Source organism: Myripristis murdjan, chromosome 20, assembly GCF_902150065.1.
Source record: "Myripristis murdjan chromosome 20, fMyrMur1.1, whole genome shotgun sequence".
NCBI classification, from domain to species: domain Eukaryota; kingdom Metazoa; phylum Chordata; class Actinopteri; order Holocentriformes; family Holocentridae; genus Myripristis; species Myripristis murdjan.
The window spans coordinates 21,970,672-21,991,552 of NC_043999.1; the positions used below are offsets into that span (position 1 = coordinate 21,970,672).

The window sequence follows — 20,881 nt, forward strand, 5'->3', positions numbered from 1 at the left end:
CATATTTCACTGCCCCTGCCCACCTGTCCTTTAGGACATTATGTGTTAATTCATATCAAACAACAGAAATCCTCTCAGATGGAGTTCATAGGAGTTCAGATGGAGACTCTTATTTGGGGACCTTGACATGAAACAGTTTGGGAATCTTTGCCTTAAGCTGCACTAATGCCACTGACTGTAAAACATGTCAATCTATAAACAAGCCTCTTAAAAAATAATTAAAAAAAAAAAAAAATAGAGATCAAATTCTATGATAAAAGTCTTATAATTAGCATCTTAACTGCAGTGCAGTATTAGAAATCAGCCCACGGCAGGATTCCTGATATGACCCAATTTGCTGACAAAAGCTGCTACTACAACCTTTCTTTGGAGCTTCATTTGCTCCCTGCAGCACATTTTCTTTGTGAACTAATGTAGTTCAACTGTAGGAATGTAAGTGCAAGATGGGCAGTTCCCTACAATATCAGAGCACGGTGTAGCTGACATTTAAAAGGAGGTAAATGTTAAAACCCTGTTCAAATACTTTCAGGTCTGGTTTTCCCATCTGACTGAATTATACCTACGATGATGAGCTATCATCAACCTTGACCCTAACTGCTGTTCTGTACTCCAATCAGAACATAAGGAAGGTCCTACTGACTTTGCAAACAGACCCGAGATAGGCCATGGATACTTTATTTCCACTTTACATGGGGAAATAACTATGAAACCTACTTTATGTGTAATGATCATTGTTTAAGATTCTCTTTTTAGAGTAATTTCTCATGAACTGTAAATCTGGGGAATTACATGATTCTTCATTTGGCTGGGGACCCCCTGACATCTCTTTAAGGATTTCAGTTGGAAAACCACTGCCCTGCAATACCACTGTCCACTATCTGACACTCCCTCTAGAGGTGAACAGAAGAATTACTAATCCCCAGACAGCATATTGGGAAAAGATACAGGATCTTTTGAGGCAGAACTTCACCTCTGAATGCCTTATGCAATCAGAGTCTCACTCTTGGCCGTAATCAAATTGCAGGCAGATCATTAGTGATGATATAATGAGGCGATTCATTCAAAACCAACATTCACAATTACTGAAACATGGATACTCGTGGCAAATGTTTACATAAAACCCTTCAGTGTTTTTATGTATTTATTTGACAAGCAGCAGGATCATGTTTGTCACCTCAATTTTTTTCTTTACATTTGAAAGTAGATACAATAGTCAGTATACCAGTTTTATTACAATATTTTTTTTTTCTCCTAACTTCGGTACATTTAAAAAAAGAAAAGAAAAAATAAACACACAACAACTGCAAACGTGAGAAAAGAAAGTATGATTTTATATCTGTCTGGCCACCAACTTGTCATTGATGTCACAGCTCAATCTTTTCCCGCTTTTCTTTCTTTTTTTGTTGTTTTTTGTTGTTTTGTTTTCAGTTAAGTTGACTAATGTGTTTATCAGCTCTTTCCGCTCGAGTAGCTATAGGCATTATTTTCTTTTTTTTTTTTTTTTTTTCATTGACGCACAGGTGCGTGGCACTGGTGATGTTGTAAACAGCTTAAAATCAGAAGGTGGGTGGGGTTGGAGGCGTTGGGAGGGAGGAGGGGAGGGTTGGGGGAAGAGGGTCCAATAGGTGTTGGTGTTGTTTGGCTGTCCAACGTGACTCGGTGACCTTTTTTTTCCTAAGTTGGAGGCACCAGTCCTGCTTCGGTCTCCGGACGGCATCACGCCAGACAGCGATAGTCCAAAAACAAAATGGATGAATGAGTCTGTTTTCTTTTTTCTTTTTTTTGTTCGTTTTGTTGTTGTTTTTTTTTAAGTTTGAAACCTGTGTCTGCCAGGCGGTCAGATTGGCAGGTGTTTATGAGGAAGCGCTCCCTGGCTCGGCTCTTCTGTTTACGCCACGTAGCTGTACTCGTCCGCCGAGCTCTGGCTTCGCTCGATGTACTGCTTGTCGATGAGCACCTCGATGCACTTCTTGATCATGCTGATACTGGGGTTGAACCTGGCTTTGGACTGGTTGATGACCTGCAGACAACACAGAAAAATTATCCTAATGTTACAATCAAAGGAAAGGAATCTACCGCCCAAATTTGCTCCATGAATTTTATAGATTCAATATTTTTTGCACCACCAACAGCAAGTCTACCATCATACAGCTCACACTTAATATGATGTATACAATAAATGTTATGTTGGTCTAAAAAGGTGGGAGAGAGGGTAAAAGGGGGATAAACAGAATTTAAGTGGATTTATCCCCCACTACATCCCTGCTTAGAATTCTATAAAACATGTTTCTTATCCAACAGCACAAAACGCTGGACTTTTGATTGTGAAACTCACAAAATTTTCACTGTGTAATAGCTGTCTGTGTTGTGCAATAAATCCAGAAGCTCAGTTCTGATCTGAGCTTCAGTGCTCCCTCAAATCCTTTTTTCCCCATCAAAACACAAGATAGTAACGAAGGAGGATCCATAAACAAACGAGAGCTTCCCCCAGGCAACTGGCTCAGCTATTTACCCACTCAGTCACGGCGAGAGGAGTGAGTCCCTAGCTTGGGACGGGATGTTAATTGCACATCAGGAATGTAGGGAGGAGGGGCAAGGTATGCAGAGGATGAGAGGTAGAAGGTAGGGACAGAAAAACACACAAACATGCCCATATTGCAGGGCCCAGCATAGTAAGAGAGGAAAAAATACTGAAACTGCTTAAATACAACACGGTGGAGAAAAGATAAGGGGTGTTTGCAGAGGACAAGGTTCCCATACTTTTCCACAGCTTGATTTCTTGATTTGATATTAAGATTCTGGTGATCAGTATGCTTTATGGTGATAGCCATCTTGCTCCTGCTAACCATTCAATCTCATTTTGCAGATAAGCTCTTCATAGCAACAAATATCAAAACATTTGAGATGACTATATTTTTCCAAAATTTCATGCAATTCTCAAATCTACCAAGACCTTGAAATCATTTTTTTTCCCCCACATGTTTCAGTGTTTTCCAGACATGTGCAGGAACACCTCTAATAGGGCAGTGGTTGAGAGAAAACATGGTGATGAAAGTGTGTGTTTGTGTTTGTGTGTGTGAGCTGAGGTTGATGGCTGAGAGCAAGGTGCTTCTTCCAGGGCAGGCGTGCCCTGACATGGTCCCTGGGCTGGAGGGGGTGGGGATCATTCCTGACACATCCCTCTGTCACAGCAGTGTTACCTCACCACCGGGGAATTCACCACCAACATACACACTGGAAAACTGCCTTCGTATAGAAACCATGCTTGATTTACAGTGTACCTCCTTGTACTCCACCCCACCCCTCTAATACTATATTTCTTTGTAACTCTTTGGAAGGTAATTTGTGAAGCTGAGGTCCACAACATGTTTTAGTGCCCTGCTTTCCATCGACACACCTTGCCCATCCTCCTCATATTCCCAAGTTCCCATAAATCCCTCTGACAGCTATTTCATCAGGGAATCCACTGCCTTGGCTTTGTGTGACATTTATTAATGATCAATTCACTTAAATAACCTCTTTCCTTGCTCCTAACCCTCAAATCATCAAGAAATCAGCTACCATCCACATAAGGCAACAACGTGAGGCGTATCAGACAGTTTCCACCCACCTCTTGGATGAGGGCGTTGTGTCGGAGCACTTTGCGGGCCTTCATGATTCTCACTATAGCAGCTTGTAAATACATTTTGCGGTCCTCATCTACGGCGCTCCTTGTCTGCTCCATCTCCTAAAGGTCAGACAGAGACGTGCAAACAAGCCTTGAGACGCCAACATAGTCAGTACTGTTTCTTTACAGGGTAACATCACAGTCTGTGAAAGAATTGAGGAGGGAAGACAACTATTTGTCAAACCTGTGGCGTGTCTTTCTGCATCGACGTTGTGATCTTGAACTTTGTCCTTTTACTGGTGAAACTCATATTTAGCGAAAATGTGGACTCTGCTTCAATTTCCTCCTGTGAGCAAAGGGAAAAGATTCAAGATTCAAGATTTATACTTTGCTGTCACACTTTTCCTTCATTCAGATTCATCTTCACAATTCACTGGCAGGTACAGGGGTAGACGTTTACCATAAAAGTTTCAAGAGATTCTTTTTATCAACCAACGAATTTGTCCCAGAGGCTTTCCACCCTATGCACGCGCGCATAAACCCGAGTAGGGCTCGATATGGTTTAAATAAATAAATAAAAAATAAATAAAATATCATATTGCGATTAATTTTACTGATATTGTGATTGCAATACAATTCACGATTTTAGAAGGAATGATAAGTTTTGTAATATAATTTTAATTTTCACTGAAAAAGCTATAAAAATGATAATGATACTGTATGTCAAACTAATGTCAAATGGCTCCTACTATAAGCTTTCAATAGCTTCCTCAGGAGACCAATTCACATGCCGCAACTGACTACAACAACACGGTCTAGCAAATTAATTATTTTGTGTGTGTGTGTGTGTGTGTGTGTGTGTGTGTGTGTGTGTGTGTGTGTGTGTGTGTGTGTGTGCGTGCGTGTGCGTGTGCGTGTGCGTGTGTGTGTGAATAAAAAGCACTGTTGTGTAAAAAAAAAAAAAAAAAGGTCTGATTTTAAATGGGGTCTGTACCCAACAAACAAGTTCTCTTACATCTGGAAAAAATCGGTTTCCTGTGATTTGGATACTGCATTTGGCCATATTGTGATTTCGCTAAAATTTTGATTAATTGTTCAGCCCTAAGATGCAGCCCCTTCACAAGCTGGAGTAGCATAAGCGTGTCCAGAAAATGGATGGATGGATGGAATTTGTCTCCATGTGCACAGGATACATCTAAGACATGACAACAGATACACAGACTGTTTTGACACTTGCAGCTGATTAGTATTAAAGTCAGGGAGTGCCCTCCTGTTTCATTTGTTATAAACTGCCTGTAAAGCTTTGACCTTGTAAACAGTGATTTGGTGATCTAAATTAACTCAAGCTTGAACTTGTTGGGGTCAAAAGTGACCAGGGGCTGGAGTCAGTGTTCTGGTCAAGTTGATGTGAAGCCTTATGAATTCCTGGCAATCTTCCTTCGTAACAGCAGTGTGAACAAAGGCTGTCAGATTTCTGGGTCAAACATGTGGAAAAGAGACTATGGGGTATCGGTTTTTCTACAACAGCAAGAGACCTTTTCTGTCAGATACCTTCAACACACAACATTCGGCCTTGCAACAAGTATCCACAACACCAATGTTACACAGCATGTGAGCGCAAACTACAGTGAATTTTTTCAGACAGTAGCTAGTAAGTGTAAATGCTGGAAACCAGACAATTGCACGAGTCACCCCGATCCGAGTCCCAAGCGAGTCTCAAGACATTTGGTCCAAGTCTCAAGCAAGTCCCAAGTCTTTCCTGTTGTGGGCAAGCAAGTCGAGTCGAGTCACAAGGTTATGTTGAGTCAAGTCGAGTTGAGTCACAAGGTTATGTCGAGTCAAGTCAAGTCGAGTAACAAGTTTGTCAAGTCAAGTCAAGTCATAAGTTATGTCAAGTCGAGTCATCCACAGGCTGTCAGGTCAAGTCGAGTCACAGGTTATTTGATTTCATTTGTCCATTACAACATTACAGGTCTGATCATTTAGATCATTTAGATTTAGATTAGATCTTATTGATTTGGTTAGTTTTATTAAAAAGCATTTTGAGCTGTTACTGAATTACATGCCTGTCTAGTTATGCAACACATTAGTACTTGTATTATATTGTGTCATTTGACAACAAATTAATATAGGTATTGATAATTAAAATGGCTGTAAGACTGGTAAAAATGGCTAGGACCACCTTTTGTAGCCCAGAGGAGATATGATGGTCAAACACTCAGTATGTAGTGTTAGAGTATGTTTATAAGTTGTAGAACATAATAAATTATCTTGCAGGAGTAGATGTTTACCAGTAAGCGTGAGTCAAATAATTTAACAATATGTTAAATTATTATTTGTTTTAAAAATGTAAATTACCTATCAAACAGACCTAACAATTCAACAACCAATGAATGAGCCGTAGCATGCATGTGATAACATAGATAAGAAAAAAAAAAAAAAAAACTATCCAAAGTGATACCTCTTCTTTGAATAGACAATCTATGTCAGTGCGCTGCTGTAGCTGGAAATTTTCTTTGCCTTTTGGACTCGTACGGTGCCGGTGCAGGTGTTGTAATGTTTTTTCCTGGTGGTGCAGGTGCAGGTGAAACGACTTAATTTTTTTAACCTTGCTGACGCCTGATTATGTCTTATAAAAAGTTGCGATGTTTGAAAGTGATGGAAGACGAGGGCTTGCTGTTACCATGGTGTATATAATTTATATGGTCACAGTGGCTACATCAGCGATCGCGACAGTGGTGAGTGATGCTACGCATCCATATAGAATCCCCACACACATGCACACGCACACACATGCACACTGAGCGTTTCTGCGTTGCCGTTTTCCATCAGATTGGAAGTTTTTATAAGCAAACTGGATTACTTTGGAAACTAAAGAACTGCCTGCAGTTTCCATGATTCCAAATAACAGCAGCGCGGCTGTGTCTCTGGCTCCCCCACTGATCATCAGGGTGCGTGCGCTGTGCATACATGCATGCAGTGCCTCTCTGCTACATGCGGAAAAAACTAAAGGGAGTAGGCTGTCTCCAATCAATCAGTCAATGGTCTGAACCTGCACTGCTCTATACTAATATGATATTCACGTGGAAAAAAAAGACAAACTTATGCTACAAGTTGTCCGAGCCAGCCTGTCTCAAGTCGAGTCGAGTCAGGAGTCATTGTCTGCAAGTCAGAGTCAAGTCGAGTCTTTTTACCTTCAAGTCCGAGTCGAGTCGCAAGTCGTCAAATTTGTGACTCGAGTTGACTCGAGTCGAGTCACTATAACTCGAGTCCAATTGTCTGCTGGAAACCCACAGTGTTGTTGTGAAGTTAACACAGCAATCTTTCAAGATCTTTGTGCAAAAGGTGCTTTATAGATAAAGGTGTCCATGCAATACCATTACCAACTGCAAGCAACAGCAAAAAACAGTGCAAGAGACGTTCTTTTCAGGCTCAGTTGTGCAATCTACTTAATTTTCCATTAACTGAATTACAAATCTCTTTGACCCCTGACCCATGCCCTGGCCGGCTGACCTTCTGTGAGTCATGGTTGAGCATCTTAACGTCCAGCAGCGACTTGATGGTCTTCTGCAGCTCCTTCTCATTCATCTGCGTGCCGTCCTGCAGCTCCTTGTACGCCACCGTCTGGCTGTTGTTGAAGGCCAGCAGCACAGCCATCTGGTAGGTGGTCACCATGGCAACGTAGGGCTTGGACAGGTAGTTCATTTTCACCTCACCTGGTTGTGGGGATGTGACATGGATGCATAGTTAATTGAATATTAGCAAAGTTGTAATAAATGGTCATACGAGATGATGTTCGTGTCAGATAAATGTTCATACGAGAAGCAAATTTCAGTGAACTGGAAAAGCATCAGATGCTTCACTTCTGTCACCGGATGCTATCAGACAGCATCATAGTATTTAAGAAAATAATGTGCAACAAATTTGCAAATCTTCAGAGAGAATATATCTATCAAAAGCTACTAGGTTTCATCATACTGATGCAAATTAAGCACACTAATTTCCTCCAAAATTTGAGAGAGAAGTTGCCGTCATGACTCCCATTCATACACTCCCCTCGTGATTTTATTTACCCACAAACTGCAGATAGTCCTACATAATAAATATCACATAAAGATGAACAAGTCTAAGCATTGAGCCTGGAAGCAAAATCAGAGCCTGCACATGACTTTTACTGTATTTTGTTATAATTGATAGCTGAGCCCCAGACAGCTACCAATAAAACATCAAGAAGTGTAGTTTTAATTTGAATTGCGGTTCAAATTATAGTCGTCATTCAAATTACAACTCTGCTCTGGAGCAAATTCTCAAATCTATAAAAGCTACTATAAAAAACAAATATTTGAATCCCAAAATTGAAAACCAAATACCTACAAATGACTATCCGAACAGTCAAATATTCAAGTTCAGCCCTAAAGTTATGCCATTGGTTCCATCATCAATACCACTCTCATTAACACAGTCCTGTGGTAAGTTCATAAATCTAGTATTTAATGTTTCCTACAACATGCCGTGTCACACTCGGCACATCATCCAAATTCCTGAGAGCTTACGCCCCATCTGCACACAGCACACAGCTGCTGCAGAAAGTAAAACACCTTGTCTGGTGCTCTCTCTAGGAATCATATTTGTTCGGATTAAGCCCAGATCCTTTAATTGCTGTGTTTGTGGGGACTGGGCCCAGGGTATGCTGTGAACACTGAGAATGTTGTTAGCACAGTCTTAGCACTCTGATTTCATGGATTAGTGAATGCTGCCTGCTGCTGTGTTGGATGCACCCTCAGTCTTTGTCTCCTAGGAAGAACAGATGCAATTTTCTGTTCTCCATTACTCCAATATTAAAATAGCACCAATTTATGGAGGATAAAAATTTTGTGGTGCATGCAGTAATCCAATTCACAAAACTTTACCACAGTTGACTCCCAGCATGGATGCACCATGCATCTGTCAACTGAATGGAAATGATGGCTTACCAATTGTTATATTATGAGGAAAGATTTAGACTTGACATTTTCATGTTTGACATTTTTTGTTAGAAATACATTCATGTATATATTTTCTAAAAATTCATCAAAAACTAACTTTTGCAAACTGGCCATTTTGACCATTTAATTAGACAACTAAAATATTGACATATGGCTGGATATGTTGGTTGGTGACTTGCCTGACAAAATAAAATCAAAGTGATTTTTAGCATCATTTGTCTGAGAGATGGTTTTATTTTCATACTTTGTAACCCAAACAATACTCCCAACCACATTTATCAGGTCTCGGCTGCAGGATGGTTTGTGTCAAATAGATGAGCACTAAATGCTTGTGGTCAAACAGCCCTCAGTTGAGTCCCCAGTTACCATAGTTATATGAGAGCCAAATGTGGGGAATGGACTCCATGGAGACCTCTACTTCATCATCATAATCAGTATCAGACCCAAAAGTACTTTATCAGCGAAGCCCCAGAGGTTACTTGACATACAACATCAACTGACAAAACAACAAACATTTTAAAAATAACATCTACATCTTCTAACCAAATTAAAGGTTTTCTGTGGAAAAGAAAGATTAATGCAGTAAAAGTGACCCAGCATCATAGACCATAAAGCTGCACTGTGCAATTGTCACACACTGGCCACCCCACAGGGGGCTGTGCATGACAACCACATATGTGTGTTTCGGCAGCTTCCCTTTGATCATTAAGGAAGCCAGATCGGACCTGACTGTGGTTTTCTGGAACAGTAGCAAAGGCAGAGCTACTAGACTTTTCTTTTGGAAAGTGCAAGTTCATATTTGACTTGGTTGCATTCGTGCGAAGGTCTTGAAGGCTGCACATTCACAGACTGACAGGCACAAACATTATTATTAGGTTCATTTGTTTAGCTTGAGCACTGCATATTACAACCCCCCCCTCCCTCCTTATTTTGCGTACAATCAACATGAGCGCTGTGCAGAAACTCTTAGGTGCTGCACCTGAGTCGCATAATTGCAGGGAAAAAACTGTAGAGCAAATCTATAATGTCTCAGTTAGGATACTTTTGTCTATTTCTCCCCTGTAATTATCCTGTATTTCTACATGAGGTGCTTGCATAGTGTGTGCGTATGTGTTTGTTTTACCTGTGCAGAGATAGTGCAGCCAGGTCAACTTCCTCCCGCTGAAGTGCTGATTATAGAACAACTCAAACTGAGGAAGGAAAGCAAAACCAGAAATTACTCCACATTGCGCTCCTTTCATGTTAGCATAAGCCTCTGTCATCAATACTTCAGCTGTCTTCCAGAGGAGCCAACTCACCATCTGTACACTCTTCTCTAGTTCTTGAGGGATGGCGAAGGTGGAGGAGGGGACGTGTGTGAGAGGCCAGGCTCCAGCCTGCAACCACATGACAGACACAACATTTAGACGGGAACGGTGGGAAACAGCAGCCCCCAACCAATCAATCCCTCCAATCTCCTCCTACTCCTCACCTGTAATACATAGATCTGGAAGCTGATGCCCAGGTCCACCACTGTCTCCTGGGTCTTTATGAAGTTGTTGAATTTGTTGTTGAGATCGGCACTGACGCTCATGTCTGTGTACATTCTGTGGAGTTTGCTCGTGAACTCATAGCCGCAAGCTTGCTGTAGGATTAACAGGCAAGGAAGAACATTTGGGCATGGGGGGGGTCACAGAGAGGACAAGGTGAGAGGAAGGAGGGAGAGACAGAGTCATGGAGGATTATGCATGCCTTTCGTGGTCACTTGCAAATATTACATATGATGACAGATAACCACGGGGAATGCAATGAATCATGCTTTGTTAGCCAGTTCCACTCCTAGCTAAGTTTCAGATATTGAATAACTTTCAGTTGAGGTGCTTGCACTGTGAAAAACAAATTACACTGTTTTTACCTTTAGTTTATTGATCATGGCTTCTTCCGAGTCCATTGATAACGACAGGCCATGTATTAACCGCTTTGCGAGCATTCTGGCATAAAACTGTGCAAACGAGAGAAAAAAAACAGCACTTAAAAAAATACAACATATACACACATTCAAATCAGCAGTGAGAGGAGATGTGACAGATGGACAAAGTTATTTCTGTAATGCTGGGTATTTTGAAGCTACTGAAGGCACTAAAAATGGACACATACAAGACTAATAGTACTTTACCTATTTTAAGCCTTAAAGTCCCCTCACAGTGCATTGCAAGAACAAATATGCTTTTTATAACAATGGTCTAAAATATTGTTTAATTCTGTTTAAATCTTGTCTTGTCAGTCCAACCTACCTTCTGAAACACATCCTTGTCGTCTATGTACTTGAACACTGTTATGAAGCTGGTCAGCTTGTCCTCCACCTCATTTTCCGTCATTCCCTTTGCAGACTTCTTCAGCAGATTGTCACAGTACTTGGCCAGCTGTGCAGAGAGACACCAAGGGGGGCAAGACCAGGTCAAGGCCCTGTGTATATGTATATGTCTGTGAGTGAGTGTGTGTGTGTGTGTGTGTGTGCTCACCAGTTCAGGGGCTTTGCAGATGGACTTCGGCTCCCTGTAGTTCACCACAGACGTCAAAGCCTGAGAAAGAGAGAAGAAATCAAACAAACATCACAGGACAAATGCAGGCAAATGACTGCAGTGGTGAAAAGCATGTTCAAACTTGTTTCTACCATCTGCCATCTGATAGGTTAACTTAAATCTTGTGTTATAGAACAGATGAACATATTGGGAAAAGTAACTTGTTAACAATCTTCTCAATTTTGCCATCTAGTGGCTGTCTCTCATTACAAGTATTTCCTGAGCTGTTCCACTAAGTCCAGGCCTTCAAAGTCAGGGGGTTAATACCTTGTCAAGTGCACTCATGAAGTGCTGATCTCCATTCAGAACTGTGTTAATGAGCTGAACAAATTTACTGTGAACCTCCAGCACCGACTCCACAAACTGGGTTGGCATCTAGAGCAGCCAGAAGAGAAAGACAGAGATGCATCAGTACAGGAAAAATGTACAGACAAAGCCTAGCTATTGAAAATTACATTTTTAAAACTGGAAAAAGCAGGCTTCCCCCCCTAACTCCCCTTTTCCAGTTTTCCAGCATATGCATCAATGCTTGAAATGTTTTACCATAAAAACATCAAATTAAGCAGCAAAATCAGGTTAAATCCAAATTTGAGTTTTGACACCACCTATACTGGAGCCAAAACATAAACAGATGTGGAATCACAAGTGTTGTTACCTTCAGTACTTAATTAGTTATATAAATAAATAAATTAATAAATAAAATAACAGTGAAAATCATTAATTGGTTATATACTCAGGCATACCCTGAAAATCTGTGCACGCACGCACGCACGCACGCGTGCACGCACACACGCACGCACGCACACACACACACACACACAGTGCTGTAGTACTAACATTTTCCTGAGAGAGGTTACTGGTGGCTCGGAGGCCCTCGTTGTGGATGTGGACCTGCAACTCCTGGATCATATGAGGTAAACCACTGGACACGGCCCGCAACAGGGTGTACATGTTGGCCATGTCTGCACAAACAGCACAAAGACGCATACAGTTAGATCCCAACACTGTTAACTGTATATGGTCCGTGTGTGTGTATAGAACTCACTTGCTACATACAGGTCTGAGCAGTACACATTTCAGCTGCAGCTTGGATAAACATAATAAATATTCAGAGTAAAAGCACACAAATCCCAGGTCTGCTTAACATGCTGCCACACAATACAAAGCATAAAACAAACGTAGAGTCTGCACATTGAAATACACATGTGAAACTGAATGTTATCAAAACAAAAGTGAGTTTGCAAGCACAACAACATTGGGTATCTTCTAAACTACAACTCATTATTGAACTCATTACTCAAGTTAACTAAATTAAAGAACACCTAATTAGGAAGTGATTGGAAATGTCACAGGAAGCCAAACATAATTAAGACTAGGTGCTGTTTGCAAATGCTTCCGTGTTAAGCTACTCGGTGACTGAGGAAGCCTTAAGGTCTGTTTTGAAACACAGAAGGGCATGCAGGGAGTGAGTAGGATTTTAATGAAACGGACCGTCTCTCTTCTCCTGCCGGATGATGTTCTGGCACTCCCCGTGGAGGAACTGCAGGTGATCTGCCACCATTCTCTGCTGGCATTCGTGGATGACTTTGGCATAGGAGCTAGGGTGCAGATACTTCCGACATCGCACCTCCTCGTCTTTCAACCGTGCTAAGACCTGGGACAGGGAGCAGAAGAGGAAGAGGGAAAGATGGGGGGGCGGGCAGATTTGTTAGTACAGCTGAGATGCAAGATACAGAAGAAAGAATGCCAACAAAGTTTAGCAATCACATGGTAGCTCCAGGGTTCAGCAACTGTTGATGTTAATGCTACTTTAAATTGGATTTAAGACTAATGTGATGAACGTGATGTCCCCCTAGTCCTCAAGACCAATTTTCCTGTTTATTTGGTTGTTGGGGAAGTATATAGACATAGGTGCCTCAGCAGTAAGTCTCTGTCCCTTCTCTAGGTTTCTTGGTTTGGTTGGCCATTGGTTGACTCATTTTTGTCACCAGTACATATTCACACATCAACACACTGCACAGATTACTGATGAACTGTGTGAATACTTAATTTAGATTTTCACTTGAATTTTGTCTTTCACTTGAGCCACGTTGTGACATGGAGAAAAAAAAAAATCACATACACACAGAAAAAGTTCTAACTAAACATAACTAATGACATCTCTGAGACTAGAAATGGGCAGTGTAAGAAAAGAACACCAGGAAACAAACACATATTTGTCCAATTATCATTACTAAACTAGCTGAAAACATGTCAGTATGCAGTATTAACTGATTTGAATTAATGTGAGAGAAGACGTATAGCCTATGTCATTCAGACAAAATAAAACACAAACTGCTGCTAGTCCCATTCACATCTTTTGATGAAATAACAATTAATGTTATTTTCTGCATTTGGTTTGCCTTACTGCAACAAGATGACACCTAACATTTCTTGCAAAAAAGTCACAACTTGCTCCCGCACTCACATTAAAGCTCTGCTGTTTATTGGGTCAGTGAATGTGTCTGGGGATCTGCTCCTAGCACCACCCATTTCAGGAGAATGTGCACGTTGATCAAGCTTTAATACCTAACATTTCTTTACCTGGTGAACTTATTAACATTGTTTTAGCTTTTTTCATACTTTTAAAGCACCACAGATACCCTGAACCAGCACTGGTCAGCATTCATTGTGCAAGGAAAAGGAGGATGAGGTTCTTCAGCCATCTGTGCCTCAGTGTGGTATGAATGTGAATGTGCAATTTGTGCACACAGAGCATGAGCTCAACCTAGGGGGGAAAGCCTCCTGACAGGGTGCAAACTGGGACAGATAAGCAACTGTTGCTGTGCCTGTCCAGACAGGAGGGGACTGTGCTGTAGAGCCTGGTCCTACATAGTCATATCACATATCAATCTTTATGAAGGCCTCAGCAGCGTAATGTCAGATGAAGACAAGTCCCTAACACGCTGCCCTGAAGCCTGGTAAAGCTTGGCTGATTATCCTGTTTACAGGCCAGGGAGATAAATCTATCAGAGAAATCTGATTATTGGCACTGATTTGAAGTGCATGGACAGGGAGACACACACACATGCATGCACGCACACACACACACACACACACACACACAGACAGAGAGAGACAGAGAGAGAGAGAGAGAGAGAGACACAGAGAGAGAGAGAGAGAGAGAGAGAGAGAGAATTATGTGTCAATTTGCCCTGGGGTCTGTGATCTCGCTCTTGGCGGGTTAACGGTACGGCTAATACTCAGATTAAAACTCTTATGTCACAGCCGATTGACACGAGCCAGCAGTTGACACACACACACAAGCCCTATCTTTGCTGATGGGATGTCTGTGTCTGTGTACATACACACACAAACGCAAACATACACAAACAAACACCCGCAGACAAACCTCCTGCATGCGTCATCAGACACTCAGCAAAACACTGACTGTGAGCAACGCAGCTGCGCTAACTCTTAATTCTTCCCTATGAGTAGAGTATAACTCAAGCCCAACAAAACAGAACTAAGATTAAACAAAGACACCACAGGCTTACATATGTTTCATTAACTGTCAATCCATCCTACCTTTTCCATATACTGTGAGCAGTTCGATTCTTGCAGTAGATTGGAGGCTTCCTGTTTGTAATACTCTCCTGTTTTCGTCAGAAATGGCCCTTCAAAGATTTCCTGATAAAACTGTAACACAGGAAGAGAATGTGGACCACACATTAACACATGCACAGTCATGCATTGGTCTAGATTCCTGTATTACTCAAACAGTATATAGTAATCAGAAAAGCAGTGCATAATAATCAGGGAAATACACAGCAACAGGAGGCACTGAGCTAAAGCAGGGGAATGGGGATCATGAGAAATAAGGGCAGTTTTGTGGCTATGATCAGCGTCAACAGCTGAATAAATAAATAGTCTGCTGCATGGTTGTAAATAAGCAACTGAGACATAAGAGAGAGGTGCCGGCTCACCTTCAGCGGGAACTTCTTTTTGTACTGTTCAACATGAACAAAGGAGTTGATGACCCCGTGGATTACCTTCTGGTTGGGGTCCTCGCCGCAACGGTCGCTGGAGGACAAGTTAGAGTTAGGACAAATTCTCTTGCAGTTTTAGTAAGCACTGAAATTAATATCAACATGACTGGGAGCATGACAATTTGTGTGATTGGAAGCTAAAAGCTGCATCCTAAGTAAAGCACATGTACACACATTTACCACTGCCAAGGACTTGGAACATGGCTCAATGATATTTAAAAAAAAAGTGTGTACAAGACATGAACGAGCAGGTGAGATCCCAAACTAATTGGAATAAGAACTACAGGGAAATATGCTAAGCACAAAATACTGCCTCATATCTGTACAAAGGCAGACAGCGAGAAATATTCATTATGCATGTCTGACAATGAAAAGCACATTTCACAAAATAACTGCTTGTGGCTCAGCTTGTGTGAATAACTAACTTTTTGATTTCATTCAGCAGCATCCGGATCAGGACAGCCTGTAGGGGTTCGATCATGAGCTTCCTCCACATATCCAGTGCCAACTGCAACGATAAAGCCAAAACAGTGTATCAGTCACAACAAAAACAAATCCTGGTGTACAGTCGGCTGTTCAAGTTGGGTGGTGTGAGGTAACATTTTGACCCAAGCACCAGGTCACAGAAACTGAAACCTAGTTATCTCTTGCTGATTCCTCACATTTGCTCTCCTTACTGTCTAATACCCACTTGATGAATGGGTGGGCAGTGTGTCTACCATTGGCAAAGATTTATCTCTGGGAGAAATGGTTGCCATTTTAGCTGAGGTCTAATTTCTGCCAATCAGAGTTAATCCCAGGCTGTACCTCTCCGATCTCCATGAGCGGCTCGTTCATGTCCACTCCCCCGTAGCCGTACTGTAGGTCTGCCTCTGTTAGTTTGTTCTTCTTGATGAACTGAGTGTTGAGATACCTGGGCATGGAGGGAGATTGTGGTGAGTGTTACTTAAATGTAAATGCAGAAGTATTGCTGAAATGCATCTCAAGGAGAAGCAGTATGCATCTGCTGTATTATTGTGCACTGTGGTATAATTGTGGTTGGGAGGTGCATCATTTCCAGATGGGCCAAGATTAGGCTGAGTACTGAGTTTGTAAAGCAAACTGGCCAATGCATGTATCGATTCCAAGTACCACTCAATTTACTGGCATTCATACCATCTAATATTAGCTTTGTTTACAACAATTACAGGAACAACTCTATCAATTGCATTTATTTATACAGTACATTTGATGAAAATGATGCACTGATCATCATGTAGCAATTTTCAATTAAAAAAAAAAAAAACCCCAACAACTCAAAACTACATGCAGCATAGGTCAAAAATATCTTATTCACAACAGTGTAACAAATAAAAGGGTTAATTCACAGTAGGTTAACAGATACAATTTATGTATACTAGGTAATAGATAATGTTCAAAGTAGTATGATAGGCCAAATAAACAGAATGGCAAACAGTCTGCATAATCTAGTCTCCTCTTCCAAGTAATAGCTGCTATGCCTACAAACTTTAGCAGCATTACAGAATTTTCACATTTTGTTTTATACAGCGCCAAAGTGCACACCATGCAAGTTCTAATAACAAGAAGCTTCATCTGCTGATCCAAGAACAAATTCTTGGAAGCTGGATCTTCATCAGTCCCAGTACTGCAAATACTATGGAAGCACCTCTAGTGTGATGCTAGAGGTGCTTCCAAAGAGCAAGCTAACAGCAGGACAGTTACCAGATGGATTGACAGACAAACAGATTGGCTGTCACCATGCTGATCTGAGTTGGTTGACTCAGTCCAGCTTAATGACAAGCAGTTTTCACAGCTGTGCTGTCTGCTTCTATCAGCGGGCCAGCGATGACACTTGCCCCCATTTCACTCATACACTCAAACTTTGACAAGTGTAATATGTTAGCATGACTAAGAGCTAAATGACTACTGAAACAACTGGGTAGCATTGCATATCAAATAACTATAGAAATGAAGAAGTGGGACATTGACTTGGGGTGTTAACATTTTGAGAGAAAATCTTTCAGCCCAGCCTCCTCTGGATGACAATTTGTCTTTGACAGAGTGCCTAGATACATAAGTGTATGCAGTGGAGGTCACTGAGGGATAATAAGTGGCTCTGTTCTCTGTAAAGAATTGAGCGTTACTATGTTACTACTGAAGTCATCATCCTCACTTCCTTTCACACTTACTCAAAGACACAATAAATCACAAAGGCAGATGCATGTGCAGGCAGTCTAGTGGGAAGCACACAAAAATAGATCTGACACCTCTCCAAGGGGGTATTGATTTAGAATGAATCAGGACACACCAAATGGCTGTTGGCACTCCACGCTGTGCATTTCAAGGTAACATTATGATTGTACAATAGCAACTGTAAGTTGAAAGGAAGCTTGTGATAATGCAGTATCTTGCGCAATGAATGTCTGTAACAGTGGTCTCAAAATCCTGTCATATGACACCTCTACTGCATGGTTGGGATTATTTTGCAATTTCTGTCATTCAGTATGGTATCAAGTAGAAAAAAAGGACATCAAAGGGAGTAATGTTACCTGTATAAGCAGTCCATGTAGTCAGCTCCCTTGCTGTACTCCTCCCAGTATCTGTGGTACATCACTAAAACCTTCTCCTCTGATTCCAGGACTTTCTGAAATACACACAGGTTCAGGACAGCCATTATGAGAAGCAATATAATGCGGCAACAAGACAATACACTCTGGAAACATTTTTTGCCAGACTCAAGAGAGCTGCTGATAGTTTTTACCTTGTACAACTGCCGAACATGATTCTCAAGAAACACCTTGGTCTCTGTGTACAATCTTTCACCCAGGGGCTCTGGGTATGCAACACACAAGGCATAAATGTCACTGATGTCAGAGTTAAGAACATATAACAAGCATAAACATGATTTCATTTGATTTTATAAGGAGGTTACATTATTTGTATTAAATCAGTTTGGTGATAATATAATGTATTCTGTTATTCCCTATAGATGACTACAGTTTTAGGCAAATGTGATGCTTAGATGTTTCCCTGTCCCTAATAAATACATTGGATTGGTGAGTCTGCATTTCATTTTGAGATCTTGCATTTTAAGTACTTGAAATCTTTACACACTCCTTTGCTATTTTTAATAGCCATATTTGGTATTAGATACAGTACATACAGTGAGTCAAATACAGTGAGCTCTTTTCATGCTGCCAACTGCTTTAGTGCATTCACTAAGTATTTCAACTTCTGTCCACAGACCCTGTATTTTAATTTAAAAGAAAACATTTGTGTTGTTATTTCAATCGCAGACTCCCAAATACTGGGTAAATTAGCATAGGATACGAGAACCGGTCATTCCACGTGGCTCTCTCCACATAGTCGAGCATCACAACTGCCTTGATTGTCGTCAGTAGCTTGTTCCATGTCTCGTCAAAATCCACCACCCGCGGCTTCAAGGACATTGTATGGTCTCTCTTTTAGCCTGGTAGAACAATAAATGAATCAATGAGTCAAACAAGACAGAAATGCACATGCACAGGTAAAACTGCTGACTGAAATGAATTAACACATTTTTTCTGTCCTCTTTGCCACCAGTCCATCTTACCATTCAGACAACCTAAAGCAAAAGCTTAATGTAGCCTACCTGAATAGATTTCAACATGTTATTGATCCGGGCCTACACTTTGCACACTCAAGAAAAGCAAATATTTGTCAACACAATGGAGTAAATGCAATAAATTAAATCTCAATTAAAAACATGTGTATCCTTTTGATGCATTTAAATGTATCTGCACGAAGCCCTATGTGTGTAATGTAGTAAACACAAAACTACTTAATTTTTTCATCATGAAAATTTGGAACAGCATCAATAACATCAGTGATACATAATGCAGCTGTTAAAATAAAGGATAAAGTTGACAACTCTTCTTCAATGTACAAACCAAGTCAACAACAACAGGCTGCTGACAAACAAACGAGTAAATAAACACTGTGGTCAAGTTCATGAGCTGTCACTACCATCGCCCATCAACCCTGTACACAGTAAATGGGGTAGCCATTACACATCAATACAACTGTAACACAGCGATTTCCCTTGCAAGTCTGCTGAATTAGCCGCTATAAGTTACGATACGACTTGGGTTTATCTGTTACACAAGAATTGAGAGGTTACCTGCAAGTAGGAGAAACTAGGCCCCTGTGTTGCTTCTCGTCATTCAAACCAGTTGATTTAACGTCAGAGAAAACATAACATCATACATTTCCCGTTGCTGCTTACTTCACACCAACGGCCGCCTTATACAGCAAGATGTTAACGTTACTGACTAACCCGTGTGCTTACAAAGATACACCCTACAGCTATGACAATGTGAAGTTACTGGCTTGCGAAATGCCAATCCCAAAATAGGAAGGCTAGCTAACAAGCTAACTAGCATCCACCTAGCATGCTACTTCTTCCTGCTAAAGTGCCTGGTTTTGCCTGCACTACAGCGCTAGCAACCAGGGCTAGCTTAGCTGTCGTTAGCAAATGGGCTTCTTCATCGCAATTTGCCCACATTTGCACTGACAGCACGGCAAACCCCGGTATTCCTGTTGACAAAAACAAGTTACCGAGGTCAAGCATAAAGTTTTAAACAGTACGTACCTGTGTACTCTATTCACTTGTTTTAAAACTCAAGTTTCTCCGGTGTCATAGGCTTGATCTGTCTCACTTACAGGTCTTCCATTACGATACCTCTTGGATCATACCATTGGATCAGCTGGAGAAGTATACGAAAGTATTGTTTTAGCTGCGTAATGCTTTGCTGTGGGATGTCAGATTTTTTTCGTGACATCTATACTGTTTATTCCTGTGTATAAACGTAGGTAGGGCGAGATACATTTGTTATCGTGCCATGAAACGGCGTAGTCAATAGCTGAAATCCCTATCTTAAAATGGTATCGGCTAAAACTACGGAAACCTCTGAGGGATTGTGTACTATTCTCGCACTACTACGGCAGAGAAACCGCGTTTTATGTTGGCAAGTCTCTTTCCATTAACATTAGCTGTAAAACCAAAAGGTTAAAACCTGTCAGTTACCAGCCCTCAACTTGTCACACAAGCCACAAAAAGTCAAAGGGCATGTCAGGTGGACCATCCACTCGCTGGGCCCCTTCCTATGACTGTGCTGCCTTCAGGTGCACTGCGTAATCTCTGACATCAAACGGCAAAAATACTATTTAATCACACGTTGACGCGCTTTTGGATATAATTTTTTTCAGAATACAAGAGTACAAGCTCCTTCTCAGACATGCAATAAATGTCTTAACTTATTTATCAAAACAATTATGCCCAGCAGCTGAAAGTTAAAAAAGTGAAAATACAGAGATAAATACATAGACGTTAAAAGAATACCCTAAAGGTGACACAAACCTCGGCCACTCAGGTCTTCATTGAATTTTTGGTCGAGCAGCCTACATTAAATTCCTGTAATTCCTTCCCTCTTATAGGCAAAAAAAAAAAACAAAACAAAAAAAACACAACCAGTCCAATGAGCCCAATCAAGCAGACCCCTTTCAGTAAGATTTTTTTTAATTTCCCTATCATATCAACTAAAATATCGAGTAGGTGTGAGCCATGCCGACAAGATAAGTTGGCATTCTGTGACAATAGAGCACTATCATCCATCAGCAATATATCAAATTTACGAGAAGAACCTAATGGTTTATGAGTAG

The 20,881-nt window shown here is 41.0% G+C and overlaps 1 protein-coding gene across 2 annotated transcripts; it reads right to left on the reverse strand.

Annotated features, from left to right (window-relative positions):
• Positions 1–1,426: 1,426 nt before the first annotated feature.
• cul2 (cullin 2) lies at positions 1,427–20,122 on the reverse strand. Of its 2 annotated transcripts, XM_030079426.1 has the most exons (21): positions 19,812–20,122; positions 18,512–18,650; positions 17,943–18,045; positions 17,731–17,825; positions 15,989–16,094; positions 15,607–15,689; positions 15,119–15,215; positions 14,721–14,831; positions 12,645–12,807; positions 11,991–12,115; positions 11,421–11,528; positions 11,094–11,153; positions 10,866–10,994; positions 10,487–10,573; positions 10,064–10,216; positions 9,891–9,968; positions 9,716–9,782; positions 7,121–7,323; positions 3,852–3,953; positions 3,611–3,727; positions 1,889–2,020 (listed from the first exon to the last, which is right to left on the reverse strand). In XM_030079426.1, the coding sequence occupies exons 2-21, from the start codon at positions 18,628–18,630 to the stop codon at positions 1,889–1,891; spliced, it is 2,238 nt and encodes a 745-aa protein (XP_029935286.1). In that variant the 5' UTR covers positions 18,631–18,650; positions 19,812–20,122. The 2 variants fall into 2 exon arrangements, with proteins under 2 accessions (XP_029935287.1, XP_029935286.1); XM_030079427.1 differs by lacking the exon at positions 19,812–20,122 and having other exon boundaries at positions 1,427–2,020; positions 18,512–18,630.
• Between the last annotated feature and the right edge of the window lie 759 nt (positions 20,123–20,881).